The sequence below is a fragment of the Phyllopteryx taeniolatus genome, chromosome 21, assembly GCF_024500385.1.
Source record: "Phyllopteryx taeniolatus isolate TA_2022b chromosome 21, UOR_Ptae_1.2, whole genome shotgun sequence".
Taxonomy (NCBI): domain Eukaryota; kingdom Metazoa; phylum Chordata; class Actinopteri; order Syngnathiformes; family Syngnathidae; genus Phyllopteryx; species Phyllopteryx taeniolatus.
The window spans coordinates 13,047,992-13,069,909 of record NC_084522.1 but is presented as its reverse complement, the minus strand read 5'-3'; the positions used below and the strand labels follow the sequence as shown (position 1 = coordinate 13,069,909).

The window sequence follows — 21,918 nt, the reverse complement described above, 5'->3', positions numbered from 1 at the left end:
TTCAGGGTGCCCCCCGCCTCTCCCCCAAACACAACCGAGATAGGGGCCAGCACACCTGCGACCATAGAGGAGAAGTGGTTCAGAAAATAGATGGATGGGCGTTCCGCGCCAAAGTGTGAAAACTACAATTCCCATAGGCCTCAAGAACCGGAAGCGCGTGCCAACTCTTCCGGCTATGTGCTCGCAGCGCCGCATGAAGGCCCTTTTCCTCCTCTGAGAAGTGTGCTTCAGACCGTCAGACACCAGTGAGTGAAATATACACTTTTAGTTGCATTTTACAACTCAAGAAACAAGTGTTGGGGCATCATTCGATATAACATTGCCCCCACGTTGCTCTCGAAAAGCGAGACTAAAGTAACAAATGTTTGGAATGTCTTATTTTACCCCAAAACCTTTTTCGTCCTGCATAACAATGCTAAGCGCTAGCATGCGGCTACATTTTAGCCCATGTGGAAGCTGGCTAACGAGGGGCTAACTACGCCTAACTTTACGTTCTCTGCTCTTATCCGCTTCTATTGCTACGAATGGATAGTTGGCAAGTCTCGCTCCTAACTTTGCAGTGTCGTACGTGTTGAGTTGATGTTAACGTGGCTTGTTAGCTGACGTAGTAGCTTGCGGTGGCTAACCAGATGGGAGACGCGCTTCGACGAAGGCCCTGCTTGGGAAACACACTTAGTTATTAATCTAAACTTAAAAGTGGGAGTAGTTGCAGCGCCCTGTGGGTGACGCGTTCACCGATACTACGTGTATCACTTAACTGCACTTTAACATCTATAAACGACTAAAATCACGCAGCGAAAAAGCCAAAACAAAATTGGAACACATTTGTCATGGCGTTGCATATTTCTCAAATTTTCGTAATATAAATATGGAAAACAGTCACCTTGCCTAGGTTAATCTGTTTATAAAGTCAAATTTAAACATGCAAGATCCCCAGATTCCTTGTATTGAGACCATACATATATACTTAAAAAAATAAATAAATAAATAAATTGTACCCCTTCCACAAACTCAAACCACATTTAATTCATTCACTGCCATTGTTGGCTGTTGAATTCACATATCCATGTTAACATGGAGGACTGGTAGCGACGGGGAACAGCTACTATTCTTTTAGCTGATTTGCACTGAAGGCGCACAACTCTAAATTTTGACTCGCGTATACAGTAAAAACCAGTAGAACGAGCTATGAGTGATATAGCAATGGAATGAACAATGTATAATCCATTTAATTTTGCACAGTGACTGATTGGGAGACTGCGCCAGCAGTTGCTGAGACCCCTGAGATCAAGCTGTTTGGCAAGTGGAGCACTGACGATGTCCAGATCAATGACATCTCCCTGCAGGTGAGCACAATCCCTCGTGGGAGGGTTTTGGGGAATCAGGCGAGGCTAGAGTCACGCCTTGACATTTACCCCATTGTCCTGGTGTGCTAGAGCGCTCGCAGAGGAAACGTCTCTGCATATTCATTGGCTTTCGTCTCCAGTGGCTCAGCCAATCACCAGCTTAGACACATGACCTGTTTAAAAGGCACCTCAACAGTGCAGAGAACTTTTCCGTGCTTAAATTCAATTGCTGTTTTGCGTCGCAGGACTACATTGCCGTGAAGGAGAAGTACGCCAAGTACCTGCCGCACTCTGGCGGACGTTATGCCGCCAAGCGTTTCCGCAAGGCCCAGTGCCCCATCGTGGAGCGTCTGACCAACTCCATGATGATGCACGGCCGCAACAACGGCAAGAAGCTGATGACCGTGCGCATCGTCAAGCACGCTTTCGAGATCATCCACCTGCTGACTGGAGAGGTATGGTGACATTAACACATGGCTTCCAGTTTGACAAATCAAATGGTTTTTTTGTTCTTTTTTTTTTTTCTTAATGAATTTTCTGTATTGTGGACAAAAAGCGAGGCTAGAGTCACGCCTTGACATTGCTCTGTTGCCCTGGTGTGCTAGAGCGCTCGCAGACCAAACGTCTCTGCATATTCATTGGCTGTGGTCTCCTGTGACGCAACCAATCACCAGCTTAGACACATGACCTGTTGAATGGCACCGACCGTGCTGATAAATCTATGATGGCATGCTAAATTGTTAAATTTCCCTTGTTAAAAACTCCAATCCCCAATACAGTGAACCCTGCATATTCAGTTTGGTATTCATAAATCAGCTTTTTGCACATTTTTAAAGAACTTATCCTCTATTAACACATGGCTTACATGGAAAAGGATGACTCGCTGTGGCGACCCCTAAAGGGACAAGCAGAAGATCCTCTATTTGCTGAAAAATTCACCTTTTTGCTGTTTTTGTGCTCAGACCAAAGCAATGAAAATATTACTTCGGTGGCGTCTTGGTGCCAAGGAACTATGTTGAAGTGAACTGAAGCACTTCATTTGGACTGTTTTGGTGTCATATTGGTCCCAAGGAACTATGTTGGCGTTAAGGAGTTTCATTTAGACCAATTTCCAGTTTTGCTGCCATTTTGTGGTCTCTATAGGCAATTATAAACCTTTTTAGCAGGAGTGGGCATCAATTGTGCATTATCACTATTCACGGCAGAGCTCGGTAACACTAAATCAGTGATTCTCAAATTTTTTTACACCAAGTGCCACCTCCCAAAAATATTTAGCTCTCCAAGTACCAAAACAGTGACCAACATTTAACTACAGTAGCGCAGTAGTAAGTACGCCTATGAGTTGATCAAAAACAATGCAGATTATTTTTTTACCTAAAAAACATTGCAAGGAGCTGTAATATTTTAAAACTGCACCTAAATATGTGGGGGGGAAAAGTTGTACTTAAATGTAAAAAAAATAGTGAAACACAATTGAGCTGTAAACTGAATTTTTTATTTTTTAAAGTTGAATACAACTGTACATAATGTACTGTGCGAGATATAAAAGTTTAAACATGCAGTATTCATGGCAACAAACTTTGTCAGATTATACTCAGTTTTAAATGGAAATTTTATATGGATTCAGTGCTTTTTTACCGTACCACAAGAGAGCTCGCATACCACACTTTGAGAATCACTTCTGTAAATCACAATTGAAGGATGTCATAGTGGTATTTTCTGATTTCTATTTTCATTTGCACGATTGGAAGGTTTCCAACAATGAGATGCTATTGTATTTTGTTGTAGAATCCCCTCCAAGTGTTAGTGAACGCCATCATCAACAGTGGACCCCGTGAGGACTCCACCCGTATTGGCCGTGCTGGTACCGTCAGGAGGCAGGCTGTAGATGTGTCCCCCCTGCGTAGAGTCAACCAGGTAACGCGACCGCCCAACTCGATTAAAGCCTTGTGCTAAACATTGGACGTGCTGCTGCATTGAAGGGAGATGTCATCCTTGGTTAATGCCAAATGTAGCCTATTTAACATAACCCCCGAGATCACCATTTCTCGTACAAAGCGAGACTAGAGTCACGCCTTAACACTGTTTGTTGTCCTGGTGTGCTAGAGTCCTCGTAGAGTAAAATGTCTGCGCTTATTCATTGGCTGTAGTCTGGTGTGGCCCGGCCAATCACCAACTCAGACACATCACATCGCCATGTTTGTCCACCTGGATCCCTCTGTAATAATTGCTGGCGTTATGTTGCAGGCTATTTGGCTGCTGTGCACAGGCGCAAGAGAAGCTGCTTTCAGGAACATCAAGACCATTGCAGAGTGCCTGGCTGATGAGCTCATCAATGCCGCAAAGGTGTGTTCATGTAGTGGAAATGCAGTTTCCCTAAATCTTGTACCATTTACTAGACTTGGATCTTCTCTTTCAGGGTTCATCTAACTCGTACGCCATCAAGAAGAAAGATGAGTTGGAGAGAGTTGCTAAGTCCAACCGTTAAGCAAATGTTCTTTCCTACAATCCAATAAATTTGACATCACTTTCTGTTCTGTGGTTTCACTCTTAATTTGTGATGTTTAGAAGTGACACAGAAACTTGCCAGTTACTGTGATACTTTCTGAAGCGGAGTGTGCTGTGTTGCTCATACTAAGTACATTGAAAGGCATGCACTAGAAACCACAGGTGTCAAACTCAAGGGGCAGAGCCACATCCAGGCCGCTGCGCTCCTTTGGACTTCTACAGAAAATAAAGTGCATTATTGCAGGTAGTGTTTTATGTGGGGTCTAATTTTAAGTCTTAAGATGTTAAATATCAGTTTGTGTGTATCCACTTTATGGGCATGGAGTGGATGGAGCCACAATAAATGTGACTACTTCACCAGACAATTTAATAGGTGTACTTTTACAATTGCTGTACATTCAATACAAAAGTTGAAGCAAAATTCTATCTATACAAAGGCATGTTTCTAATATTTTGACCCCCAAGTAGCTAAATAAAGCATTAGATGACCTGTGTATGATGCGGCGCACCACTGCAAAGCACAATATAGTTTAATCAAGAAGTTAACATCTTCCAAAAAAAAAAAATCTTGGGCACCACTGAAGTGTCAAAACTAACTGCTTCTGTTGGCCATCTAACTGGACTTAGCAGAAGCTGGAAATGAAGAGGCGAAAAGGTGTAAAATTCTAAGCGAATTGATGCTAGGTGACTTACAGGTGTGAATCATGCAAGTTGCACTGCTAAACTCTTATTCACCATTTCCTACAACATTGAGCATTTTGGTCAAATACATTTTGTGAAGAGGCCCACCCTACCCAAAGGGGATCGTTGCGAGGGGTCAAACACTGACGGGTTTAGAAGGGGGGGGGGGGGGGGAACAAAATCAGAAATATGTGTGCTTCTTATTGACAAGCAGGCAAAGTGAAGATAGAGATGCTCCCAGCTTGGAGGCCTCACTGCAGGCTGTAGGCAAGAAGGTGTAATCCTGCAGCTTCTGGAAAGCCTGGACACAAGCAGGAAGAAGAATTTTATCATGGCTACTGGAAGTCGGGAAGAAAAGTCACCAGGAGAGAATCCATAAAATGCAATAGTCTCAAGCTCATTACTCAAGGCTTAATGGGGACAGCCATGGCTCTCTCAGGTATGTGCACAGACATTTTGAGGGGGGTGGGGGGGGTTAAATCTGTCAGATTTCAAAACCCTTTTGATAAAATAGAGAGGGGAATTTTTATTTCTTTAATACTGAAGAAAAAGGAAAAAATAAAGGGCTGCAGCAATGGAACTTTTTTTGGGAGGGGAGGGCAGGGGGCAGGTGCTTGAGTTCCACCTTGTGGCTGTGTGTGCAAGCACCTGCTCTCATCCATTATAAACCCATTCCAACTATGAGAAAAGTTGCCGAGCTGGACTGTCTTGGAGCTAAATGGATTAAGGACGCTGGTTGACATGACAACAAATCAAATCATCCAACTACATTAAATATAACAAGTTGATCAATTTTTAGTGAGAGTGCAATCACTGTATGTTGTTCTAATTGGTGCCCAATATATGAGAAAATGGGCTTTGAGAATTATATTTTCATTAAAATGGTAGGAATATGAATGTTATATGTGTGTGACTATAAAATAGTTGTAAAATATTTTTTTTTTGTTTGAGAGATTTTTTATTTATTTATTTATTTTTAGCATTTTTGGGGAACATTACTGCTTTGATGAGGGGGAAAAAAAGAAAAACTTACAGACACACTGTAAGGACATTCTTCCGCTGGCCTGTGGAGCAGGAAGTCCTTCTTGGACGGGCCCTTTATGTAGATGCAGTTAGCTGCAGATTGTTCCGGCACAGTTAGAACCTCATAGTGGTGATCGGTCAGCTGTTCCATCATCTGGAAACACACATATACTGTATTTTACAGTCTGACAACACAAGCGTTACTTATTTCTAGACTACATGGCAGCTTTAAAACCGTGCAGTTCCAGACCACTGCAACAACCACAATAATAAAACAATATAATAACAAAAATTAGTACCTCGACCTTCAGTAGTGTTGAGCTCTCTGTTGTTTGTATAGCTACACTCATTTGTTTTAGAATTGTCAACAAGTGTACAAGACAGTCGGAGCGAGTACTGTACATTTCAAATTTGATGTATTGTCTTGGAAGGCCTCAACACAAATTCTTTCATCATTTTCACAATCACGGAACACTGAGTGACACGCACAAACAAAGCCCACCCACCCGCAGAGTCTTCTTGGCCCCGTCACTGTTGCTGATGATGATTGTGTTGGCAGCTCCCATCGAGCAGATGTTTTTCAGTCGAATCCCACCGCAGACTGGCACGGTTGACACGGAAAAGTCCTGAACACATCGCAGTGGAAAACGTTTCGTTAATGCGTCCTCGTTGCTTTTATTGAGTTCTCGGTGCAGTTCAGGCAACAGCTGACATTACATAACAACAGCAGGGGCGAGCTTACCCCTTGCAGACACAAGCAATGGCCTGGGGCCCATAGATTTTCAGGGGCCACCGTTAAGTCTCATATAAACTGATTAATGTTTTCTTCGAGTCAAAGCAATTATTCTCGCGCGTAACATTAAACTGCTGAATCTATCCTGATCGTTTCAACCTGCCATCCCCCTATACCTTCTCATGCAATGGACTATTCCATCATCTTACTGCAAATGTGCAGACTTGTAGCAAAACAAACTCGTGGGTGCAGTTGTTTGGCAAATGAAGCGGCGTAAGAGAAGACAGGAAAAGGACATTTTTTTTTCTTCTTTTAATCAAATGTAACAAAGGTTTCAACCTTTTTCAAGGTTACACAGAATGTTGCCTAACCAACGACAGCAAGAGCCAGGCTCTCTTGCCACTTGCAGTAGTGTCAGTCTAGAAGGAAGAGTGACGCTTTAGCATAGTAAGATGTAATACATCTTCGTGACTACTACATTTTCGTAGATCCTGAGTATTAAAGCCACCAAAGTAGTCAACTATACTGAATGTTGCTTAATGTTCTTATCTGTTACCGAAACGATAACGAAAGCATTGAGCTGATTCACTTGTTAGATAATCCTCAGGAAGGGTTTGAAGTACATTATCAGTGAAGACCTTGCGCTGACGTGAACATTTTGTTAGTGCAGTACACTGGCGTGGGGGGCCCAATGACAGAGTTTGGCTTGGGCCCCAAACTGCATAACTGTGGCCCTGCACGACTGCATGGTATGAAAAATGCAGGCGTTACTAAAACAATCAGTAATGCCTGCGCTTCATCTGTTCAAGTGACTCATACACCAATGATTCCAAAACATGCAGTCATGCAACAGCTGCTTTTTTGGTCACTGTGTACTTCCCCTGTATTGCTCAGTAAATCTTACAATTGCAAATAATGTATTCACAAGTCCACAGGGCAGAAAAGACTCCTCACTGTGATGCAGAGCAGTTATTGTTGATGGTCTGCCTTCAAAAAAAAAAAAAGATAGCTAGTGGGAACATTAATTGTGAGGAAACCAAATTATTTTATCCCTGTCAGGGGCGCTTACAACATAATGTCTAGTAAAATAATGTACATCTATCATAAATTATTTCATATTACGGGGTATTTGTTAACATTGTGATCTTCATAGTGAATACTGTAACTTTCTACCACTTATTTAAAACTACTACGATACAAATATAATACATGTGCATCTCAATTTTAAATAGTGTAAAAAAAGTTCACGATTTCAATAGTTCAGTAGGAAAGTAATTTTGAATTTCTAAATTTTAAATAATTTTTGTTTGTTTTGGATGTATTCAAATGTCTTGAGATGGTAAATTTGGAGTGTTCTTGAGCTGTAAGCTATAATCAAAATAAAATATTTTTTTCACTTGAACTACTCCAATTATGTTTCCACAATATTCTACTTTGGGATGCACCCATTTATGCAGTTATGTCAAATAGAAGCAAGGCGATTACTTCGTGTGATGATTCTGAAACATCATACGCCAGCTACCATGTCACCTTACCCCCCCCCCCCCCCACACACACACACACACACACACACAAGCAGATGCAGTGTGTGCATGCGTTTTGAAAGCATACATATCTAAAAGGGACTTCAAATAATCTCCATAATGAAGGCTGGTCATGTGACAAAGGAGTCTTGTATTCAGCCCCATTGATCACTGCCTTCCACTTCAATTCCCCAAATGTAATAGTACACAGTGCCACCTGCTCAGTCTGGCATCCAGGTCAAAGAAAACCTATCGGACTGATGAGTTGTCTTCATCACTCAGCCGCCATCTTTTCTGCTCGTACCCGAAACGTGTCCGCCAGCACCTCGGCTCCTTTGTGGTTGGTGTGGGAGGAGATGCCGACGAAGAACTCCCTCCCTGTGAAGAGGACGTCGCCGCCCTCCAGCGTGGCCCCTCCGGAGTCCCCCGGGGCCCCGTCCATCTCCACCACGCTCAGGTTGAGCTCGGACATCACCCTGCGCACCGCCTCCGCCTGCACAGGGGGTGAGTGGGAGTTTATTTCTCTGATGTCATTACTTCTACTCCCTACATTTGATCTTACAGATCTTTTTTCTTACTCCTTACTTTTTCGACCCCTGGGGATGCAAAGTATAAAAAGATGTAAATAGAGAGGTGAAGTCAACCGCTGTTGAACTCTCGATTGGTAAAGATCTTTGGGAGTTTAAAGGCTGAATAAACAGGGGCAGCAAGGACTTGGAGGAATGCGAACCGGGGAGCATGAACAACAACTATGACAAAAGACGCCTGCTGCCAAGGTTCCATTTGGTGATGATCCAAATCTCCATCTTTCAGTTCTTGTTCACTTATGTCAAGTTGTGGTCGCATGATGATACAGCTGCAACTTTCTGAATGCTTTCCTTGTTGGGTTTTTTATTTTTAAGCAAAAAGACGATTTCCCTTGCAGGTTCATGAGTTCTACATTGTTTTCTCGCGAAAAGAAGTTAATTGTTTGACGCTCGCCAAGTTCTCGCTCGTATGCCGCCTGACTACACCAAAGCACTATCCTGGGGTACGGTCAAATTAGCCTGCCGTGGTTTAGCGCAAGTGCCATTCATTTGCAGTCTGGACACGCAGGGGTGAAAATCTCAGAATTTTTGAATAAAAAGAGAAAAAGTTATTTTGCTATATGTTGTGCTAGCTGCTTTTTTGAAAGCTAGTCACTAGAGGGGTCAGAAAAGTTAAGTTAGCCACATCGAGTAGCCACCCGTTCATTGCAACGGCTTAGCTCCACCAAATGCAGCAGCGTGGTGAGGCCCTTGGCATCCAATTTAGGGGGAGGGGGGCCTCCAAACGGGTTGAGGTGGGCATTAACCCCCCTCCCCCCCACATCCTTGTTGACAAATGTATTTCCATCATGCAAAAGCCCATTAGGACCCGGACCCCATTTTTTTGGGCACGACAGGATCCCCAAAAAAGTCAAAAGGAAAATAAATCAATCTCTTTTAAAACTTCTTTTTGGGGGACAAAAAGTGCAAGATTTAAGCGTGAGCTTGAGGGAGCGATGCGTTTACCTCGCTGCGTCTCTGCTGTCTGAAGGGCCTGGTGATGAGCGCCGTGTCACCTTGGATCACCGCCACGTCCTCCACCCTCCAGCTCATCGGCAGCTCCGGATCGGGAGGGATCTCGATCAGCTGCAGGCCCACTTTCTGCCTCAGCGCTCCCGTCAGACAGCCGAACTGACGCTGGGCTTTGGCCAGGTCCACTGAGACCTCCTTGTTCTCGCCGTTTTCACCCACCACCTTCCCGAAGGTCTCCGGGATGCCGCGCACCACCGCGTGGGTGAACTGGCCATACGGGCACATGTTTGCCATCTCTGTGGCGCCTAGTAGGGGTGTCTCGACAGGAGGAGAAAACACTGTCGGAACAGCTCCTTCGCAGTCTTGTTGGTGTGAATTGGGATCACCAAGACAAAAAGTGGAGACGCCTTCTACCTCCTATCGTGGATCCATACAAAAAGAAGTAGATATTCCCCACCTATGGAAAGAGATGATTAACTTTAAATCAGGACAAAGACAACTGGGTTAGAAATAAACATGTCGTGGGCGCTGTGGCTTGAAGAAGAATTATCGCCCCATTTAATAAGTATCATAAGTACAACTGAGGATATTCACGGTCTATTTATCATCTGTCGATCATTTTTTCAATTCATTGGATTTAAAAAGCTTTTCATTTCCATCCCATAAATCAGGACATCATTTCAAATTGACAGTGCAGAAAATGCACAAACATACAATTAATTATGATTCAGTTAGTGGTTCATAACATCACTCGGAAAATTGGCAAAATGTTGATCATTGTTTTCCAAAGTAAAAGCAGATGTTTGAAAATGTCTTATTTGGATTCTCTATAAATATAATGAGCCTGCTTTCATGGAAGACTATAGAAATTGGAGTATATTAACTCAGGCTGCAACTAATGATTATTTTAACAATAGAGTATAATCTTTTGTTTTTTGGCTTCATCAACTATGAAAATAGTTGCCAATTAAGTTATTTGATTTGTTGTCAATTAATTGTTTCACCACTAATCATAAAACAGAATTTGCCATTAGGAATAAAAACAAAAGCGTCAACATTGTCCCAAAATATTTTGTAGCCTAAACATTTTTTAAAAACGCTTTTCCAATCTAATCTTTTTATTATTATTTTTTTGTTGTTGTTAATGGAATATGTACATTCTACAGGTTTCACCAAAACTATTAAAAGACCACTTATCTCCATCACGTTCACAAAAAGTGTGTTTACTGAACTGTTTGCGCCCATTAGTTGCGGTTTGAGCTCAGCACCGGTGCAAACAATCTGCAATCTACAAGTAGTGCGACGTCCAACTGTTATCCTTTCACATTATAACCTTTAACATCTTCCTAAGGTAAACTACAGCAAAAAATAAAAAATAATAATAACAAATAAAGATAGGAAAGTAAATCTCCTTACCACTTTGAAGCTTGGAGACGTTCGCCCCAGTCTGATGTATTTCCCAAACAGGGCCGTTTCCCGTTATCCAGTTTTTCACTCTTGTGCTTCCACCCACTGCTGTGTTGAAATGTGCGACTTCCGAGTACGCCTTTCAAAATAAAAGAGAGTTTTCGTCACAGCCGCTACGTTTCGGGTTCAAATTGAGACTATGCGCCTTTGCCTCACCCCGCTGTGTCAAAAGTCACTTTACGACGTGTGCGTGACAAAACCCGAACGACATGACCGTCGAGGTAATGATGAAGCTTTTACACTTGAAGTGTCATTTCCGGTCTTTTGGTTACGTTTAGTTTAACACGGGTTTACGCCTTGGGTCAATTATTAGTTATTATAATTTAAGCACCGTAAAACACGACCAGGTAGTAGCTAATGTTTAATTAATAGATTATTTATATATATGCAAACTAGGTAATAATAAAGCCAAGTTCATTGTGACGTAAGAACAATTAAGGGGTCCTCGGTTTACGACGCAGTTGTCTTGCTGCAGTGGCGACGTAACCCTAACTACGTAGTCTATCACTAACTCACGCTGTAGTCGTAAAGTCGCAGTTATACTACATTAAATGTTTTGCATGAAAAACAGTTGGAACAGTTAATCAAATGATTAAAAAGTAAGTCCAGCGCCGTTTGTAACGTCGAGGCCTGTTGTCTTAAAGTAAACTGACGACTCGCAAGAATTTGTTGTTTTTAAAGAGTGACTCACATGTTCTTTAAGTTTATTTCTCAATATGTTTCTTTATAGTTGATATTTTAATGTCACATCAATGGAGAATGCAAATTGTGACACCCAAGCGCTTTAGCTCAATGTTGTACAAATTACTGACGCATAACAATAACAAAAATATGTAAATCAATTATCTTTTTAAATAAATACAACTCCTGAATGTTTTTTTTTTGTTTTAAATACCAATCTGATATTTCTCAATTCTATTTCGTTACAATCCTCATGCGTTAACGCCTGTTTTTGTCCTTGACATGACAAAAAAAAAATTAATCTCTTAAGCTTCACCCAAATGGGTCAAATGGTGCTGAACTATTGGATAAACATGTTACGCAATTGCAAGCATGTTGTGTGTTACATTTGCTAACAAACACATGAATTATTATGTTTACATTTTAGTTGGGCAGCCACTTTAAACATCAAACACATGAATTATGTTTCCATTTTATTTTGGCAGTCGAGACCGAGTGAGCGGAACTATACTTTTTTGGACATATGCAGCAGTACGACATTCCTCTCCCGACTGTCTGAGTTACTGGAGTTTAAGTCGAGCGACAGCACAAAGACATAAATCAGCGGTGAAGGGGAATAAAAAAAAAATATATATAGATATATATATCCGGGCTCATAAAGTGGTGGAATAGCAGAGGGGAACAGAGTGAGTAAGGTGGGGGGCTGGATAAAAGATGGCAAGTAGAGGACACAGACAGGATTAAAGAAGGCCATCTGTCCACTAAGAGCCAACCAAACATCCACGTAAACACATGAACAACACCGCCACTGATGCGTCAATCAAAATATGTAGCCGAAGCGAAAATACATGCCTGTGAGTGTCGCTGTGTGTTGTGTTTGTATGTGTTGCTGCTCCATGCGTTATAATCACCGTAGCATCTGTGCTAATTCCCGTTAGCCTGTCTATGATGTTTCACATTAGAGGGTAGCATTGGGCTAGGGGACGTTCCTTAGACCAAACGATATGACTTGGTTGACTATTTTGATGTTTAAATATACGATTTTTAAAATTCTCTAATGAGGCAGTTTTATGGTAAACTTCAACTGGTAGTGACAAACAGCTGAAGCAAGCACGCTATATGCCTCTTATTTGAAGTGCTACGTGAGAGAGTGAGAACAGGTCTTAAAGAATACTTTAAAAATGTTTTTAATAAGTTTGAGTGTGTTTTAATCAATTTAAGGTGTGTGGTACGGGTACAACATTATATATATTTGGGGACATGACCCCAGTGAGGATAAGCGGTTCAGAAAATGGATGGATGGATGGATGGATGGATGCATGTTTCTTCTCTTTGTATTTCCTGACAGTTTGGATGCCCTTTGGCACCATGCTGCCCCTCACAGGTCTGACTTAATACTACGACTAGCAATATTCATAAAACCCCACAAGGTGGCAGTGTTGCTCTGCAAACAACTTCCTGTCCCCTCCCCATTATGTCTGTCAGGTCTTGAAGTTTTTTGTTTGGATTTTTTTGGGTCTGTTTTGTTTTATTATACAGCAGTCAAATTCTTGTTACCTTTGTATGACAGCTTAAATGCTACTTCTGATGCTGGTCATAGACACTTGCACAATTTACTTACTTCTAGGAAAGGTGGCTGTGGAATTTTTGAGGACATTGTTCCACAAAATTCTAGAGGATGAGGAATTGACGCAGGAATGGAGGAAAAGTCTGCTGGTGCCCATTTTTAAGAAGAAAATGGTGATGTGCTGAGCTGTGGGAGCTACAGAGGAATAAAGTTGATGAGCCACACAATGCAGTTATGGGAAAGAGTAGTGGAGGCTAGACTCAGGACAGATGTGAGAATTTGCAAGCAACAGTATGGTTTCCTGCCGAGAAAGAGTAACACAGATGTATTATTTGCCTTGAGGGTGTGTATTGGACAAGTACAGTGAAGGTCAGAAGGAGCTACATTGTGTCTTTGTAGTTCGAGAGAAAGCCTATGACAGAGTACCCGGAGAGGAACTGTGGTACTGCATGCGGAAGTCTGGAGAGGCAGAGAAGTATGTCAGAATAATACAGGACACAAAATATGTGCATTAATGAGAGGCTTGGAGGGGGAAGAGTGAGGCTACAGGGAGAAGAGATAGCGAGGGTGGAGGACTCTAAAATACTTGGGGTCAACAGTCCAGAGCAATGGTGAGTGTGGTAAGGAAATTAAGAAACGGGTCCAAGCAGGTTGGAACAGGTCGAGGAAGGTGTCAGGTGTGTTATGTGACTGAAGAGTCTCTGCTAGGATGAAGGGCAAAGTTTATAAAACAGTGGTGAGGCCAGCCATGATGTACGGATTAGAGACAGAAGGCAATGAAGAGACAACAGGAAGCGAAGCTGGAGGTGGCGGAAATGAAGATGTTGAGGTTCGCTCTCGGAGTGAGCAGGTTGGATACATTAAGAAATGAGCTCATCAGAGGACCAGCCAACGTCAGAAGAGGAAAAGGAATGGGAAAGGTTGACGCGCTGAAGAAGAAGAAGAAGAGGACGAGGAGGCAGTAGAATGGTATTTTTTCAAATTCTTGAAATATATTATATTTCCTTTTAATTAAATATAAATACAATTTGAAACCTATTCTTTAAAAAGTCATTGTAAATAAGTAACTACACATCACTGTATTTATCAAACTGAATACCATAAAATATACAGTATCTAGAAGTACTACTCCTACTATTTGCGCAGTTTATAAAGCAAAGCAATTGATTGATCTTTGCGCAAAATTTTATCATGTGCTGCTCCACACAGATAATTAATTAGTAAACAGCTTATGCAGCCTGAGCCGCTTGACTGGTCCCATCACAAGACCTCAAGTCAGCAGACTGTACAATGTGCTGTCCTCACGTCTCCCATTACAACTCAAGGGTAATTCGGTTAAACTAGACGTTCCCGATCTTCTCTCCAGTCTTACGGATGTTTTTACATACTTCTGCAAATGACGTCTCAAGGACTCCGACCCAGATGGTTATGATTCGTTTTATGTGATGACGCTTGAGACGCTGTCAAAGAATCATTTGCTGAATCACAAATAATATTTGACATTGTAGCAATAGAAGATGGAAAGTTCGTGCGATGCATCCATTATTTACTTTGGGGACCACTCTTGTATTCTCTAATTGATTATTTTATCTGGTTCTTTGCAACAAGTATCCACATTAAATTTCAAAAGAAATTTTAGGCACGGTGTGACCTCCAAAGTTGACACGCCGAAAGTAGTAATTTTTGTGTAAGGTCTCTCACATTTTAAAATCGGTATGCGTTTATCCCACTTTAAGCATTAACTGCGGATGTGTCGTTTTCTTTTTCTTTGTGATGCCACCACAGAAGGGTACAAAGAGGAAAGAACCAGAAATGTCACTGTTTTTGTGACATCAGGAAGCATGGGCAATGCAATAAATTATAGTTATCAATTGCATACACAACTTCTACAGTTGGCTGGGGACCAGTCCAGGGTGTACACCCAAAGTCAGATGGAAGAGGTTCCAGCTCACCCGCGATCCAAATGAGGACAAGTGGTATAAAAAAATGTATGGGTCAATGCAACCCTATCCAAATTATTTTTTTAGCAATCAGATGCCAATGTAAATAGCACGTAACCAAAAGCAGAAAGACTGGCTTGAAAAATGACCACAGAAGCGTTCCAACGGATGTCAAATTTGGACTGTCCTGAAAACGTTTTCATCCAATCCCCAAACACGTGACGTACTGGAAGCAGGGCAGCCAAGAGAAATGCTACAAAATGACAAGAATAGACTAAATTAAATTAAAGGAATAATAATAATGCAAATAAATACAATTTTGCGTGACAAATATTAGAAAGAAGGTTGTAAATGTAGGTCTGTGCTCCTGATAGTCTTGAGGATTATTACAAAATATATAGTACCAATATAAGACACTGTCGTTGCCAAGGGAGATGTCCCACTTTTAACATAGCACGTCAGCCTTAAGAGGCCCTGTCAGCTGTTGGTGATTACCTCTCCAAATTGAATTTGAAGCCTCGGGGAGGAGAAACAGACAAGGCTGGATGACATCAGTGTTTGAGGAAAAAAAAAAAAAAAGACAATACCAATCAAAATGCACGTGCGCAGACATTAATTTGTTTTTCAATTTCACCTGCCGGCGGCACGGTGGCCGACTGGTTAGAGCGTCAGCCTCACAGTTCTGAGGTGCGGGGTTCAATCCCCGTCCCCGCCTGTGTGGAGTTTGCATGTTCTCCCCGTGCCTGCGTGGGTTTTCTCCGGGCACTCCGGTTTCCTCCCACATCCCAAAAAACATGCATGAATTGGAGACTCTAAATTGCCCGTAGGCATGACTGTGAGTGCGAATGGTTGTTTGTTCCTATGTGCCCTGCGATTGGCTGGCAACCAGTTCAGGGTGTACCCCGCCTCCTGCCCGATGACAGCTGGGATAGGCTCCAGCACCCCCGCGACCCTAGTGAGGAGAAGCGGCTCAGAAAATGGATGGATGGATGGAATTTCACCTGCCCGTGAAATTTTCATTACATAGCTAACAACTGCTCATCGAGAAGCCTCTAGAAGTGCAACGGTAAGAGACGGAGTTTTTAATATACAGGTGGGACCAAATATTTGTATTGTTCATCCATCTACTTTCCGTGCTGCTTGTCGTCATCAGCATCACAGGTTAGCTGGAGCCTATGCCAGACTTTGGGCAAAAGGCAACGTACACTGTGGACTGGACAATTTAGTGTCTTCAATTAATCTAATATGGATATTTTTAGAAATGCAAGAAAGACAGAATACCCAGAAAAAAAATAAAAATAACACGCAAGCACAAACTGGCTGGAGCTGAGATTCAAACACCAAACCTGCAGAACTGTGAGGCAAACATGCTAAAGACTCAGGCACTGTGCCACCAAAATCTAAATTTGCCACTTTGATTGTTAGACATGACATAAATCACTATATCAGAATCATTCTTCAAAATCAGCTAAATGTAAGCTTTAGTGCACTTTATTCAAAAAACTAATATCTCAAACTTATATTTATCGACTAATTGAGTGACCCACAGCCGAAACATGTAAGGAGTAAACATTTAAAGAATCAGATGAAAAGTTACATACATTGTTTTTGGTGCCTATTTGCTTCCAAAATATCTTATTGTGTTTGTGAAAGGTTGAGATGCATTCACTTTGTAGGCTGTCGTTAATGACGTTCAGTCCGTTGACTTGCATGAGCTGACACATCCAATATGGCGGACGCGCTGGCAACTCGCCCATAGCAATGTCTATGTATACTTTGTTTTATATCTATCCGCCTGTTTGAGTGCGGGCTCTTACCACCAGTTGTCATCTCCTCAAAAACGTTCGAGAAAAGTCACACTTTTTTTTTTTTAACCTGCCGAGCATATTTGTTATGTTTTGTTTTTCATTTGTGTCGGTATTTTATTATGATAATAATTATTTATGATACGCCACAACTGCCATGTTTCGGATGGTACGCACAGGAGAAGGACTGAGAATAATAAGAGGAGGGGTGTGTGCTTCAACGAGGAGGACAAATTGAATTGGGAATAATTTGGAAGTTGCTGCAGACGTTTAGCGCGAGACACGAAGAGGGATACTCGCTGGACTGGAACTGGAAGGAAGCATCATGTCTGCCTCGCAGCTTCTGCTACTGTTTTGTCTTCCCTTGGCAAGTAAGTAAAAAAACAAACAAAAAAACACTACACACATTTAACTAAAGTAATTATTTGTTCCCATACACTGTTGTTTTCTTTGAATATGATGCCAGTTTTGTCACACTGTATTTCCAGTTTAAATGTATGCATTATTTTGTTATTTTATTCTTTGAATTATATACCGAGTTCCACCTTGGCTCCATCGGACTGCGACCTAATCTCACAAACACGTGGAAAAATGTACTTTGGTTCGCTAAAACCCAGGTTGAACATTTGGGCAATAATTCCAAAAACGTATTTTAACTTCTTCAAGTTGTGCGTTTATTCATAACAAACAACACAGTTACTGTGTGTGGGCCGGAACACAACAGAGCATGGAACGCAAACACGCAGTGCAGAACAACGCTTCTTTTTCCCCTCCACACGCACCATCGCGATGCGTTCAAAACCCCTCAGAATCAACAGTGTTAAGTGCAATGGCATACATATAACAATTGGTGACAGTATGTTCGGCACACCCTGCGACTGACTGGCGACCAGTGCAAGGGTGTAGGCCGCCTTTCGCCAGAAGTCAGCTGGGATAGGCACCAGCGCCCCACAACCCTAACCAAGATAAGCGGTGTTGGGAAGGGATGGATGTTTGGAACAAGCACACCACTGCTCTTCACTAAAAGAACACCATACCTACAATAAGGCATGGTGGTGGCAGTATCATGCTTTGGGGCTGTTTTTCTTCAGCTGGAACTGGGGCCTTAGTCAAGGAGGAGGGAATTATGAACACTTCGAAATAGCAGCAGACTACAAAAAAAAAAAAAAAGGCACGAAAAGCCATTTGAAATTATTTGCGGTTAATCAGAGGCACTGTAAATGGTGGCAGGTGTGTGCTGACTTCATTTTAACAGTAGTTTGAATGCGACTGGTTAATTTTGAATACAGCCACATCCCGGTTGTAAGCGGGTGTGCACACTTGTGCAACCACATTATCTCAGTTGCTTATTTTTAGTTCCCTTCTCCAAAATACAGTGAGTACAGAAAGTTTCCAGACCCCTTAAATTTTTCCGTTTTTTTTATATTGCAACCATTTGCTAAAATCATTTAAGTTAATTTTTTCACATTAATGTACACACAGTGCCCCATATTTACAGGGGGAAAAAAACTATTTTTTGAAAATGTTGCAGATTTATTTAAAAAGAAAAACTGAAATATCACACAGCCATAAGTATTCAATATGAGTCTTTTGGGGACTGATGCAACAAGTTTTTCACACCTGAATTTGGGGATCCTCTGCCATTCCTCCTCTCCAGTTCTGTCAGGTTGGATGGTGAATGTTGGTGGGCAGCCATTTTCATTTCTTTCTAGAGATGCTCAATTGGGTTTAAGTCAGGGCTCTGGCTGGGTGCTGTGTGTACATTCATGAGGAAAAAATGAACCTAAATGATTTTAACAAATGGCTGCAATATAACAAAGAGTGAAAAATTTAAAGGCGTCTGAAAACTTTCCGTATCCACTGTATATACGTATTTCATTATAGGTCACATTGATAGCGGAAAAAACCTGGCATCTATCTATCTATCTATCTATCTATCCATCCATCCATCCATCCATCCATCCATCAATCCCGAAGAACTTTGTCACTTCACAGATACATTATCCACGACAATTTCACATTTATATATAATCACTGACTAATGCAAACCATGTACTTTATCTCCAAATGTTATGTCTTTTGTTGTTATCTGAAAAAGATCAGTTTTGAAAATAGTAATCATTTTCCTTTGTCATAAAAAAAAAAAAAAAAAAAAAAAAAAAATCAAAGCATTTTGGTGATGCATGCTTTATGTTTTGTTTCAGATTGTTTGACGTGTTATACCTGTGTATTTCCCGCCATTTCTCCTCTGGACTGCCTTAAGTTTCCCGAGAAGTGCACTGATGGACACCGCTGCCTGTCCAGCGTTGCAACAACAAAACGAGGTGATGGTGTGTGCGTGTTTGCGTGGGTGTGAAATCTGTGCAGCTATTGTCACACAACTGGAAGACAAACATTCGTTGAACAAAGTCTCCAATGATCTGGATTGGAAAATATTGACTGCATTGTCCTGCTGTGCTAAGTACTGTCTTTGTATTCAAAGGGACGGCAGTGTGGGTGTAATATGAATTCTTCCTATTAGTGGAGGAGCATCAATAAATACAATATGTAACCACATGTGGAGTTTCCTACAAAGTGCAATCTAAAATATTAACATTTTCTGCAACTTCCAAAATCATACCTGCTAACATGTACCATGAATTTTGTATGCGTTTGGGCTGGAGACGCAAGCCATAAAAAACCCACACAAGCAAGCAAACCACTACTTCACTATCAGTGCTTAACTAAACAAGACAATGGATAATGCGTTGCCATTAAAGAAGTTTTCCGCTTCTGCGTCCATAGGTGCACTTCAAATAACCATGTACGAAAAGAGCTGTGCCGCTCCCTCCCAGTGTGGTGTGAGCGGGCAGAAATACACCAGCGGCCTTTATTTCAACTTCACCAACGTGTGCTGCAACACAGACCTCTGTAACGGGGCGTCATCTCTCGGTGCCACCAAGTGGGGAGGAGCGGCGCTCTGCCTGCTACTTGCACTCAGCCTCCTGCTGGCCTGAGAGCTGAAACTGTATGACATGCTGTGGTACGCTCCTGTAATCCAATATCATCTGAAAACGACCAGAAAAGGAAAAACAAAGACTACCAAACTACATTATAATACTAGGCAGACGTTCTCAGACTGGGGTCCATAAGCCATAACCTGGGGGTCTGCAAAATAATTTACAATCAATTGTGTTCGATCTAGAAGTAGCGGCACGGTGGACGACTGGTTAGCACATCCGCCTCATAGTTCTGAGGACCCGGGGTGAAATCCGCCCTCGCCTGTGTGGAGTTTGCATGTTCTCCCCTTGCCTGAGTTGGTTTTCTCCGGGGACTCCGGTTTCCTCCCACATCCCAAAAACATGCATGGTTGGTTAATTGAAGACTCTAAATTGCCCGTAGGTGTGAATGTGAGTGTGAATGGTTGTATGTTTATATGTGCTCTGCGATTGGCTGGCGACCAGTTCAGGGTGTATCCCGCCTCTCGCCCGAAGATAGCTGGGATAGGCTCCAGCACACCCGCAAGCATAGAGAGGCTAAGCGGTACAGAAAATGGATGGATGGATCTAGAGGCACAACATTTAATCGATAACTAATTGATTATCCAATTAATTATTATATCTATTTTGGTAATCGATTAATTGTTTAGAGACATTGTTTTTGAGTGAAGAGATGGGATTAATTTTTTTTTATCCAATTCATTTATTAATTGAAAAGAAATTTGACAGGTTAATTCATGATTAAAATAATCGTTAGCTGCAGCCCTAATTGGATCATTTAAAAATAACATAAGTGTACAAATGTAAGACTCCAACCCAACACAATGCTGGTCACAAGCCTGGATAAACAGGGCATCTGTCCTTAAAAACCTACGGCAAAACATCATCCAAAAAACGGCTACCCCGCATTCGGAATAAATTGAGAACAGAATGACCATTTTTTTTTAAAAGTGCATACTTAAATATGTGCATGCCAATCAAACAAGCTAACCCAATTACTCCTCCCACCCTTCGCTGAGCCAATTAAAAGTTCTGATGTGATCGGACGAATCACATAAATCTGACATCCCTGCATGAATGCGGCATTTCTAGCTTTCACACTAGTTTCTCATGAATATTTGTACAGGTGAGGCAAGGCGACCTCAGCAAAATATTAGTGGCTTGGAAGCACACAAAGAAATTCCCTAGAATGGTCAGAGAAGTCACCAAATATAGCTACCAAATTGTTAAATCGGCAACTGGGATTTTATACAATAGTTTCTATATCCGCAGCCATTTTGATAGTGTAATTCAGCTGAATTTGGTTGACTTCCTTTCTATTAAACGAGTCGTAAATATTTAGGTTGAAATGTTTAAAAATATATATTTCCCATGGGATTTAGGGCTGTACATGGCGGTTATGTTTAATTGGTGCATTATGAGGGAGTAGGGAAAACATTCTCCCCTGTAAGGGGTCACTGGACCTAAAAGGTTTGAGAACCCTTGTCCTTGTCCATAAAATGTCTGAAGTCCACCTATGATTTTGTTAAAATTTAGATTTCCCCATAAAAAAGAAAACATTTCTGCCTCTGCCTGATTGTGCCTTATTTACCACTTGTAGATGACATCCTTTTTGTGCATTGAACTCAAGTAAGCTCTGACCAGGTTCGTTTCTCGACCTTGCCTTTTGCGTCGAGTTTTCGAGACACAACTCCCTTATCAGTTTGCCCAGCCTGTTAATAAACTGTTTTTGAAACTCTTTTTCTTTGAGTCTTACATTTGGTTTCTATTCCTTGTACCATTCGTGACAAAACATGGGAATAATCTGTTCCATTTATTTTCTATAGCACTTGTCCTCATTAGGATAGCTGGAGTCTATCCCATTTGCCGTTGGGCAAGAGATAGACTTACCCTGGATTAGACTATAGAAAAACAATCATTCACACTCACAACTATGGACAAATTAATCTATAATTAACCTAACAGGTTTTCACAATGAGGGTGGAAGGTGACGTACCCATAGAAATGCCAGGCAGATGTTCTAACCACTATTTCATTGTCCTCAATCTCAATCAAATACCTCATCGATTCTGCACAAATGTTAATGAAAATCAATTTCCCTTCCCAGGTGACCAACCTTTATCATAAA

The 21,918-nt window shown here is 41.6% G+C and overlaps 3 protein-coding genes and 3 non-coding genes across 7 annotated transcripts; 5 read left to right on the top strand and 1 right to left on the bottom strand.

Annotated features, from left to right (window-relative positions):
• The first annotated feature begins 98 nt into the window (after positions 1-98).
• Positions 99-3,878, top strand: rps5 (ribosomal protein S5). Its single transcript, XM_061760903.1, has 6 exons — positions 99-245; positions 1,243-1,346; positions 1,592-1,801; positions 3,135-3,263; positions 3,594-3,692; positions 3,766-3,878. Coding segments are annotated over exons 1-6 (612 nt in total). The 5' UTR covers positions 99-244; the 3' UTR covers positions 3,835-3,878.
• LOC133471551 (small nucleolar RNA SNORA3/SNORA45 family) lies at positions 1,385-1,518 on the top strand. Its single transcript, XR_009786250.1, has one exon. It is a non-coding gene; the product is annotated as a small nucleolar RNA SNORA3/SNORA45 family (small nucleolar RNA).
• LOC133471549 (small nucleolar RNA SNORA3/SNORA45 family) lies at positions 1,901-2,033 on the top strand. The gene has a single exon (XR_009786248.1). It is a non-coding gene; the product is annotated as a small nucleolar RNA SNORA3/SNORA45 family (small nucleolar RNA).
• Positions 3,403-3,535, top strand: LOC133471550 (small nucleolar RNA SNORA3/SNORA45 family). The gene has a single exon (XR_009786249.1). It is a non-coding gene; the product is annotated as a small nucleolar RNA SNORA3/SNORA45 family (small nucleolar RNA).
• Positions 3,879-4,207: 329 nt separating the features above from the next.
• Positions 4,208-10,909, bottom strand: ddah2 (DDAH family member 2, ADMA-independent). Its single transcript, XM_061760899.1, has 6 exons — positions 10,769-10,909; positions 9,347-9,809; positions 8,119-8,307; positions 6,065-6,184; positions 5,569-5,712; positions 4,208-4,836 (listed from the first exon to the last, which is right to left on the bottom strand). The coding sequence occupies exons 2-6, from the start codon at positions 9,644-9,646 to the stop codon at positions 4,717-4,719; spliced, it is 873 nt and encodes a 290-aa protein (XP_061616883.1). The 5' UTR covers positions 9,647-9,809; positions 10,769-10,909; the 3' UTR covers positions 4,208-4,716.
• A 44-nt stretch (positions 10,910-10,953) lies between these two features.
• lypc (ly6 domain containing, pigment cell) lies at positions 10,954-21,530 on the top strand. Of its 2 annotated transcripts, XM_061760904.1 has the most exons (5): positions 10,954-11,040; positions 13,128-14,036; positions 16,992-17,183; positions 19,017-19,136; positions 19,597-21,530. In XM_061760904.1, the coding sequence occupies exons 3-5, from the start codon at positions 17,138-17,140 to the stop codon at positions 19,806-19,808; spliced, it is 378 nt and encodes a 125-aa protein (XP_061616888.1). In that variant the 5' UTR covers positions 10,954-11,040; positions 13,128-14,036; positions 16,992-17,137; the 3' UTR covers positions 19,809-21,530. The 2 variants fall into 2 exon arrangements, with proteins under 2 accessions (XP_061616888.1, XP_061616889.1); XM_061760905.1 differs by lacking the exons at positions 10,954-11,040; positions 13,128-14,036 and adding an exon at positions 14,095-16,073.
• The last annotated feature ends 388 nt before the right edge of the window (positions 21,531-21,918 follow it).